A 10,696-nucleotide genomic window follows, 5' to 3' on the forward strand; every position below is an offset into this window, starting at 1 on the left:
CTGTATGTAAAATGCAAATCTCCCTCCGAAGCGCTTGGAGCTCCACCGGGCGCGTGGACAGAATGAGCGCAGGGTGAAATTAATTTGTGTTCTTCTCCTCCGTGGTCTCCAGACCGTCCGTGGCTGATGGAGCCACGCAAGGTGCAGAAGCTGCAGGAGAAGATCTACTTTGCGCTGCAGCACATCATGCAGAAGAACCACATGGACGAGGACGCGCTGGCCAAGGTAGGAGGCAGAGAGGAGGTCCTCAGAGCGGACGGCACGGGCCGCTGGTTCCGTCCCTGATGTACCGCACGGGCCGTTATCTGTTTTCATATTTCTCGCTCCCTCTCTTCTCTCTCTCTCTCCGGTGCTCTATCGCTCTCTTTATCTCTGGTGCTCTAACCTTGCTCTCTCTCTGATTATCTCTCTCTATCTGGTGCTCTCTCTTTCCCTCCCCCTCTCTAACGTTGCGCTCCCTCTCTCTCTCCCACTCACTCTTCCTCCCTCTCACTCCCTCCCCTCCCTCTCTCTTACGATGCACTCTCTCTCTCTCTCCCTCCTCCCTCTCTCTTACGATGCACTCTCTCTCTCTCTCCCTCCTCCCTCTCTCTAACGATGCTCTCTCTCTCCCTCCTCCCTCTCTCTAATGATGCTCTCTCTCTCTCCCTCCTCCCTCCCTCTCTTACGATGCTCTCTCTCTCCCTCCCTCCCTCCCTAACGATGCTCTCTCTCTCTCTCCCCCCTCCCTCCCTCCCTCCCTCCTCCCTCCCTCTCTCTAATGATGGTCTCCCTCTCTCCCCCCTCCCTCCTCCCTCCTCCCTCCCTCTCTCTAATGATGGTCTCTCTCCCCCCTCCCCCAGCTGATCAGCCGTATCCCCACGCTGTCGGCCCTGTGCACGCTGCACACGGAGGAGCTGCAGGCCTTCCAGCAGCTGCACCCGGAGACGGTCAACGTCCTGTTCCCGCCGCTGTACAAGGAGCTCTTCAACCCCGACCCCAACTCCGCCATGGCCCCGCCCAAGTGACTGCCCGGGGCCCCGCCCCCGCCGCCGCCCCCCCCGCCCCCCGTCGGCGAGGAGGACCACCACCACCACCGCCACCGCCACGCCTGTCACGCCCCGGGCCCGCCCGTCACCACGGCAACGTTGTTGTTGTTGTCGTCGTCGTCGTCGTCGTCATGGCGATGGGATTTGGAGGCGCCGGGCCCCGAGTCCCGGGCGTGGCCGGAGAGGGGGGGCGTGGTCGGGGCGGCCCCTCGCGGCCGACCACACTAGGAATGTCCCGCTCTGGCCCCGCCCCCTCCACCGCTACAGTCTGAAGAATGTGGATATATATATATGTATATGTGGCTCTGTGTGCATACATATATATATATATATATATATATATATATATATATGTGTATATATATATATATATATATAACAGCCCAGACGCAAACCCAGAGGGGGGCCTTGTCCTTCTGAACTGAACTGACTGACCAGAAATGTACAGACTGAAAAGAAAATAATCTTAGGGACCATTTTAAATCTTTTGCAAAAAAAAAATACAAATATGGGTAAGTTCGTTTTGTTTAAACTTTGATTGAAAAGAAGAAAAAAAAACAACAATCATTTCTCTTTTCTTTTTTTTTTTCTTTCACTCGATGGCGTTTCCGCGGTCGCTGTACGGGACCAGGGGGGAACGGATTAGAGAAAAGCTAATGTAGATATTCTCCTAGAGCAGGGCAGATCCAGTATTACTTATTGTTCTGTTTTTTAAAAAAAATAGTCGTTATTTAAAAAGAAAACAGCTTTTCTTGGCTGGCTATACCTTGTCTATGTGTTTCTTCTTTTTTTTTTTTTTTTTTTTTTTACTTTATTCGATAGTTTCATGTGTACAGAATTTGTAAAGTTGTGACGAGACTTGTAAGAGAATATTGGGGGATAAGCCGGGGGCTTGATACAGGTTTTGTTGATATTATGAAAGCCTTGTCTGGATTCTGTCGATATGTAAAGAGGGAACTGCAACCTTACACTTAGAATTTATAAAAATGTAAAGAAAACATATGAAGGATTTAAAGAAAAGAAAATAATGGCGACTACTTTTCAATGTGAAGATATATACATAAATATTCTATTTTGAGAAGAAGAAGAAGGAAAAAAACTGAATCGGGCACATTTGCCGTCCTATCAATATTGTTGTTGTTTTTTGTTTTTTATCTGGCTGCAATAATTCTCCGTCCAACCAAAAGCTGGACTGCTTTTGAACAATCAATCAGAAACATACAATCATGGAACAGTAGGACCTCACGGTAGACCCCTCCCCTCCCCCCTCCCTCCCCTCCTCTCCCTCACTACCAAGGGCCTAACGAGACACAGAGCTGGGGCCGGGCGGGGCACCCCTCCTAGACTACATGTAGAGAAGCCATCTAAACGAACCGCTGTTTGCGAGGGAGGTCTCCACCTCTGTGCTGTGAACGTGTGGTGTAGGTTCCCCCGTCGCGCTCTAGCAATCCCTCTTTTTGCACAAATCCAGTCCAGGGATGTGAATCACTCCTGGGACTGGAGTAAGCTACAAAGGACCCCCCCCCCTTCTTACACCTCTACCCCCACCCCACACCCCACAGCAATAATGTTCACACTGCCTTTCTGATCGCACCCCTCACGTACCAATCCCCCCCCCCCATCCCCCCCTCTGTTTTTAGCACAGAACAGGGGAGACAATTTTATATTGTAGAATGCACTAAACTCACTCCTAACTAGAAGTCCTCCTGTCGTTCCACTGAAGCAGGGTCAGGTTCCAGCGGCTAAGTAGCACTATGAAATGATCCCAACAGTTTTATTAAATTCCCGCTAGATGTGAAGAAAAAAAAAAGGCTGGCTAGTCTTTATCAATCCTTATAACATTTAAAGTTGCAATATTTAATTACTATTTGTATAGAGGGCTCTGATAGACAATCACTTATTTATTTTGTTTAAAATTTTGTTTAGCTATTCGATATTTATTGGCATATGTAGATTGTCAATGCTTTTGATTTTCTTTTCTTTTTTTAAATAAATGTTTTGTTGATGAATATTTGGCCACTGTGTAAAATCGCATACGGGGTTGGTGGGCATTACTTGCATACAATGTGCTTTTAAATTCTAGACTTGACGGTTGTGTTCGATCTCCGTGCGAGCGGAGACTAGGCGGCAACCTGTTGCAGTTCTGCATTTAGCCACTAGATGGTCCAAATGCGTTACTTTTTGAATGAACCCTTTGACCCAAACTCTATGCACAACTGACATAAGAAATGATACAAAAAATATTTACACTTGCACAGTAATTAAAAACACAGACATTTAACTTAACAATATTTTCATAATAGCGAACCAGCAGTGAAAAAATACATTATAACATTTTAAAATAAAATAAAAGATCTTATGAAATCACATATATCCAAACTTGAAACTGAAACCTTTACAATTGTAGTTCTTTAAAGCATATATTATAAGTAATAATTAAAATGATAAAGATAGATAAAAGGATTAATTATTTTGAAAAAAAAAATCTGTTTTATACACAACTTTACAATAAAGTCCATTGAACATCGGTGAAGCACTTTAAAACATTAAACATAAAAGAATAAACTAGTTGATTCAAAGCATAACCCATGCTAACATCCGCCATGTTAAATGACCTTTCTGAAGTAGCCGTTCATTTCACAGTGGCCAAATCTTAGGCTTAGGAAGTGGATCAACACACGCAGTCACTGTCGGACACGCGGCTGAGCACAGAACACTCTGAACCCTCACCCTCACCCCACGTCCAACACGCAGGCACTCTGCATCCCCACGCAATCGGGGGGGGCTATTATTAATGAATTAACCAATTAGTAGGCCTATGTTTCCTGTTCGTCCTGTCCGTTCCTAGCTGAATCACCCCCCATCACATGTCTCTCACAGGCTGTACCCCAGGATTACCTTCCTTGACCCTTGACCCTGACCCCTGACCCCTCCCCCCCCCCGGACAGAGGCCAGTTGGTTTGGTTGGTTCTAAGACAATCACTCGCTTGCTAAGACTCGATGCGCGACGCAGCATCTCTCAGGGACCGTCTCTTTTTCTGACTTTAAAAGAGGATTTGAATATTTTTGTGAAAAAAAAAAGATGTAATCACTATCGAAGCATTACCTTGGAAGATAAAAACACTGCATATGCTGCCAATGTATGCAAGCAATGGAATTCACCCCAGACAAGGCTTTGTGTGTGTGTGTGTGTGTGTGTGTGTGTTGGTATGCATCTCTTAGGAATGAATTCACTGTTCAAATTCACTGTCCAATTGAAACTAATAGAACAAACTACTATTCAAATACAGAACAATACAATAATTTCAGAAAATGATGTAAAAAAATGTAATTCTTGCATAATAACTTGACCAGTCTATGCTGCTACTTATAATGGGGTTTGCAAATACACCAACGATTATCTGCTCAACGATAATCGAAAAGTAATTCCTATTGGAGTGTGTGTGTGTGTGTGTGTGTGTGTGTGTGTGTGTGTGTGTGTGTGTGTGTGTGTGTGTGTGTGTGTGTGTGTGTGTTGTGTCTGTCGCCCACGTTAGACTGTGAATCAGCAGGGATGGGACTATAATGATATAATAAGGGGGAGGTGGGGAACTAAAAGTGGCAAAACCAACACTGTAAGTACGACATGGTAGCAATAAGACCTGGATGCATTGACTATTGTAATGTTTGCATTGTAAGATTATTTTTTATTTTATAACTATTTACTATTATTATTGTTCTTGTTACTACTTCTACTACTACTACTACTACTACATCTACTACTACTACTACTTATATTTTATCACTATTAGACTACTGCTGTTCTGTTCTATTTTGCATGACGTCGCGAGGTGGTGAAACCAATTTGTTTTGTGTTTCCTCTGCTCACCGTTCTGAGGGAGGGAGGGAGGGGAGGGGGGGGAGGGGGGAAGGGGGGAAGGGAGGGAGGGAGGTCAATTCAAAAGTATGTTTTTAATCCATGATTGGGAATAATGTTTCGCTCTCTTTTTTTAATTTGTATTTTTATGCAATCTGTTGACATTTGAGTGTTTAGCATTGAAAGTATTCTATCTTCACCGCAAAAAAACAAACTCAATGTTGTCCATCGAGCTCCACAGACAGCGGTGGAAACTAGTCTCTGTGAATCGGCCGAATCGGCGCGGAGTTCAACCCTGTCCCAGAGATGAGGGGCGGGGAGGTCTTTTCTGAATGTTCTAGAAAGGCCTGTTCCGTGTGAGAGGCTGAATGCATCTCAAGGCCTTCCCGTCGGGCCTGCGGCCCTCACAGAAACACTCACGACAAGTGCTAGTGCTAATACAAGCCGATATTTTTTTTATTCTTGGTAGAAGAAAACTGCATTTCATACACTTGGGTCAAATCCACCTCATCCAAGCTTCTTTTTTCAATTTCCTGAGGAAATAATCCGCGTGAATGTGTATGTGCTTGGGTGAATAAAGGCTGGCCGAGTGGGAGGACCGGAGAAGGACCAGCGAGAGACTGAATGAGACGGTTCTTCAACAGCCACCACTCAGTGGACTTGTTTCATATACTGCGCTGTACATGCAGGGGAATCTGAGAAGCGTTTATAATTTATTGTATAGAATGTTTACGTCCCACGAAGAGAAAAAAAGAAAAAAAAGTAGCAAATCTGGAACCAAAGCCAGCCACGGTTGTCATTGGTGACAGAACATCTTTTACACTGAATAAACTACATTTCTGATAATGAACAGACAGATAATGTCTCTTCAAAGTGCCATAGCTCGTGATAATGGGGAGGACTGGCAGAACGGTCCACGGTTGCTTTACTGTGTGCGTTTACTTGATAACCAATCAGAGGAGGCGACTCCAAGGCAAGCATGCATTTGATTACATTGAACTTTTGTTTTTAGTTTGTTTGTAGATTTTGCTTTTTTTCCTCCTTGGGTGAGAAGGGACTTTGCATAGCTGATGAAACTCATCCCATGGGCTCCACTGTAGCGACAGACATTTCCTTACATGTGCGAGACGATCTCTCCATGGAGAGAAAGAGTGAGAGAGAAAATCTGCGCGAGTGCACGTGTGCCTACGTGTGTAAGTGTGTATGTGTGTGTGTGTGCGTGCGTGTGTGTGTGTGTATGCAGGTACATATTTATAATTTCTCTCATTTTGTGGATCTGGTTTGCGTGAGGGGGGGAGTGCCCTCGTCCTTCTGACATGTACATACAATGTGAAGGTCTGAAGTGATTTCTTTTGTTAAAATCCTATATTTTATCGCTTTTTGTAGACATTTTGTTGTGGGAAGAAAATAAAAATAAATTGTATGGGTTCATCTGCCTTTCGTGTTGTTATTGAAGACCAGATTTTGACTTGCAAAAAAAGAGCTATTTTATTATACATAGGAACAAACAAATCTAGATTAAATATTATACATTATAATTATTGCACTATTCCATTGTCAATCAAATATAACATGGTAACAAATTCTGCATATACTGTAGTCTTTTCTTTTTTTTTTTTTTCTTTTCGTATAAACGATACGACAGATTAAATAAAAATAATAATTGCACAACAACGACAATGGGGAACTTTCCCGTCCCGTTTGTTTACATTCACCGTGAAAACATCGTCTGAGAAGAACCACCATCCACACTCAGCCCTGGGCGACCCCCCACGGACCTCTTCTTGGGACTTCCCAGGTCAGAGGTCGCCGTCCTCCCAGCCGTTCCCCCGCGGGTCCGAGCCCCTCCTTAACGCTGCGCACCACAGAAACACCCCCCCCCCCCCCGCGCGCGCGCGCCGTCAGTGGTGGGAGGGCTGGGGGGGGGGGGGGCGCGTCGCCACGACAACGGCAGCATCAGCACCAACAACAGTCATTAACACAAGAAACGGAATACAGCCGGGCCTGCGAGGCGGGGCCGGCGCTCCCCGGCGGACGGCGTCGGTTTGATTTGAGCGGGAAAAAAAAAAAAAAAATCTTGGAGAGGACACAAGGAGAGAGAGAGAGAGAGCGAGGGGAGACACAGAGCTACCTTTGAAACATCAAAACAAGCGCGCCTCCATGTGTGCGCTTGCGGTGTGTGTGTGTGTCTCTCCTAAGCTTGTTTGTGTTTCCCCCCCCCGCCCCCGCCCCGCCCCTCTCTCCCCCTCTCCCCCCCCCCCCCCCCCCCCCCCCCGGCTCCCTCCCCCTATCCTCCAGACGCCGGTGTCACGTCTACACCCGAGAAGTTAATTAATAGCTAATCAAAGCTAATGCCTCCACGGCGCATCGCCAGCACAAAGACGTGATTAATACGTAATCAAACGAGCGCGGCGGCGGCGGCGGCGGCCCGGCGCGCGACGCCAGGGCCCGCCCCCCCGGTGCCGCTGCTGTTGTCATAGAAATAAAGCGGAGTGCGGCTGATTGGTAATTAGCGGCGGATGGCGCCGCGCCGCGCCGCCGTTCATTTGATGTTGACGGGGATTTATCTGGGAGCCAACCGGAGGCCTCCTGAGGGACGACACCGCGGCGACACAGGAACGCAGGCACGTGCACGCGCACACACACACACACACACACACTCAGGTACACGCGCACATACACATACACTAATACACATACATATAGACACATTGACACATACACAAATACATAAAGACACACACAAACATACTGTACATATACACAAGTACATGCATACTTATCGACCCATGCACACAAACACATGCACATCTATATATACACACATACATATATAGACACACACACACACACACACATACATATAAACACACGCACACATGTACACACATACATATATAGACACACACACACACACACACATTGAAAAACAAACTATCCAGACGAGCAACCAATAAAAACATTCACCTGAAATATATAAGTCGCACATTGGAATATACCCATGTGACGTACTTACGCCTGCAAATAAACTGCAAATTGTACAAATTGTAACAATGTGCCAGCACTAGACAGCGGAAAAGTACTGTCCTACTCCTTACCCAATTAATGAATCCATCAATTAATAACTTAATTATTATTATCATATACTAATGTATCATAACAATATCTTAAATGGACACGCCCTCCCTGGCTCCTAGGGGTGTAACGATGCATTCGTACCGAAATTTTTCAGTTTTGTTAAGTTTTTATTGATGATCACACACTCTGTGAGTGTCTTGTCTTGTCCTGATGTTTTGTGATGAGGACCACAATAGAAATAAGTCCTGGACTGCACTGGATTGTGCTTTTATCCTCAATTGTATTTTATGTATTCTCATTCGTGTAAGGCATTTGTTTGATACAATTTAATAAATCAAATCAAAATCCAATAGTTTAATAAAAATAAAATAATAAAAACTGCTGTACCGAAAAAAACATAGCGATACCATCGTGACTTTTGTGTCTCGTTACACCCCTACTGGCTCCCATAAACAACAACAACACACAAACAACAACGAGCCGTGACCGAGTGCGCCGGCGTTTCAACCGTGTGCGTGCGCGCCGTGCGTGCTCTCACCTGATAGGCCGAGCCGGTGACAGCTGGCGTTGCAGGCGTGCTTCAGGAGGAAGCGGTTGATGGCCGCGTCTCCCAGGTTGTCGGGACCGAACAGCATCTCGCCGTCCGCCGCGCCGAAGCTGAGGACACACATCGCCACATCGTCACGGTAACCTTTAGGTTCAGCTTCAAGTAGCTTGATTTTGTACCCAGAGGTCGATTTTTGTTTGCGGTATAGAGTCCTCATAGCCCGGTCCTACCAGAGCCTCCTGCTTCATTTCATTTGCACAGAGAGTCTGGCCGCTCTCCGTTGACAAACGTTAACTCACTTGAAGGCGGACGTCTGTTGGAGTTTGAAACTATTAGATCTGCCACTCAGTGCCGCTCTGGATCTGCCATAACCAATCACTGACGTTTGACTACGACTCAAACCAGCGCACGACCTCAACGTCAACGTTCTCAGCCACTCCCTCTGTTTGCCGATTGGACGGCCAAAAAAATTGGCTGCAGAAAACCTGCGACTATACCGCAAACCCAGACGTAGTACTGGAGGAAATGGAAACTGAGCGGAAGTACGGAGGCGGGCGGAGCCAGGCTAGAGTCCTCATACACACACATAGGAAAAAGACATGGAGGCACGGATCAAAAATGACATTACAAAAGTTCTTCTTACAGGTCCAGATTAAATATGAAGTGAACTAAACAAATAGTAAAACAACAGAATGACTCTGAAAAACTGAAAAATAAAACATGAAGTAAATAGGTCAAATATAAATAAATACAGTACTTAATTGTACAGCATGTACTTAATTGTGTTGTGCATGCATGTTGTGTAGCATGTACTTAGTTGTGTAGCCTCTGCAGTAGCTGGCTATCACTGCTGTGTACGGGGAATGGGGTCAGCCTGGTGATTGTCAGTACGTGCACTTGGTTCTATGAACGTCTTTACTGTACCGACGGCGATATATTGTTTCACTTCTTATGACAAATGTACTTATTGTAAGTCGCTTTGGATAAAAGCGTCTGCCAAACGCCCTGAATGTAAACGTAAATACAGTACAGCAATGAGTCAATAAAAACAAGCCATGAATAATAAACAATAGCTAGAGCTATGACTCCTCCCTGGGTGTAGCGGTGTGGTGGTGCTGGGGGGTGGAGGGGGTGGAGGGGGTGGAGGGTGGAGGTGAACCCACCTCTGCTCCTCCGCCCGGACCACCGACGGGTCCGTCAGGGTCTCCCCCACGCCTTCAGCAAACACAAAGACACACACACGGTCATTACTATTACTACTGCAGCTGCAACACACACACACACACAAACACGTTCATTACTATTACTACTGCAGCTGCAACACACACACACACACACACACACACACACTGACACACACACACACACACACGTACATTACTATTACTACTGCAGCTGCAACACACACACACACACACACACAGACACACACACACACACACACACACACACACACACACAAACACGCTCATTACTATTACTACTGCAGCTGCAACATACACACACACACACACAACACACACACACACTAAAACACAAACACGTACACACACAAACACACAGACACACACACACACACACACACACACACACACACACACACACACACACACACTAAAACACAAACACGTACACACACAAACACACACACACACACACACACACACACCTTGTATATCGAGCACCAGCAGCTCCCGGCGGGAGTACTCGTAGGTCCAGTGGGAGAAGGCCAGCAGCGTCTCCTCCAGCGAGCTGCAGGGGGCGATCTCGTCCCCCGTGTTGTTGTTGTACTTCCTGAAGTTCCCGGGCATGTAGCCCTCGATGGTCAGCCACTGGCCGGTGGAGTGCCACAGCACCAGGGACAGGTCCAGGAACCTGGGGCAGGGCGGAGGCACGGTCACACACACACACACACACACGCACAACCAACCCGGAAAAAAACACACACCCAAATGCAGACACACACACACACACACACCAAATCATGCCTGCAGGCGCCAACTCAGAAAAAAACATAAACGCACACACACACACACAAACGCATGAACACACAACTGCCAACACACCGGGGGGAGTGCTGCATGTCCTCAGGTTTGACCTTGTTGAAGACCTCCATCATCTTCTGGGCGGCGGCCCTGCTGCTGGATCTCCTGGAGGAGGAGGAGGAGGAGGAGGAGGAGCAGGAGG

General features: G+C 46.6%; 2 protein-coding genes across 2 annotated transcripts in view; one reads left to right on the plus strand and one right to left on the minus strand.

The window, feature by feature from the left end:
• Positions 1 to 1,007, plus strand: part of rorb (RAR-related orphan receptor B) — a gene marked incomplete at both ends in the record, with an annotated part of 12,256 nt that extends 11,249 nt beyond the window's left edge. The window contains 2 exons of the mRNA XM_084468880.1: positions 113 to 225; positions 843 to 1,007. Of these exons, the coding sequence (XP_084325006.1) occupies positions 113 to 225; positions 843 to 1,007 (278 nt within the window). The remainder of the gene's footprint in view (positions 1 to 112; positions 226 to 842) is intronic.
• A 5,557-nt stretch (positions 1,008 to 6,564) lies between these two features.
• Positions 6,565 to 10,696, minus strand: part of trpm6 (transient receptor potential cation channel, subfamily M, member 6) — a gene marked incomplete at its 5' end in the record, with an annotated part of 18,358 nt that continues 14,226 nt past the window's right edge. The window contains 6 exon segments of the mRNA XM_084468881.1: positions 6,565 to 6,739; positions 8,501 to 8,619; positions 9,673 to 9,724; positions 10,179 to 10,384; positions 10,576 to 10,643; positions 10,645 to 10,659. Coding sequence (XP_084325007.1) covers positions 6,684 to 6,739; positions 8,501 to 8,619; positions 9,673 to 9,724; positions 10,179 to 10,384; positions 10,576 to 10,643; positions 10,645 to 10,659 — 516 coding nt within the window. The 3' untranslated portion in view covers positions 6,565 to 6,683.

Source organism: Micromesistius poutassou (genome assembly GCF_964030765.1).
Source record: "Micromesistius poutassou genome assembly, chromosome: 5".
Taxonomy (NCBI): domain Eukaryota; kingdom Metazoa; phylum Chordata; class Actinopteri; order Gadiformes; family Gadidae; genus Micromesistius; species Micromesistius poutassou.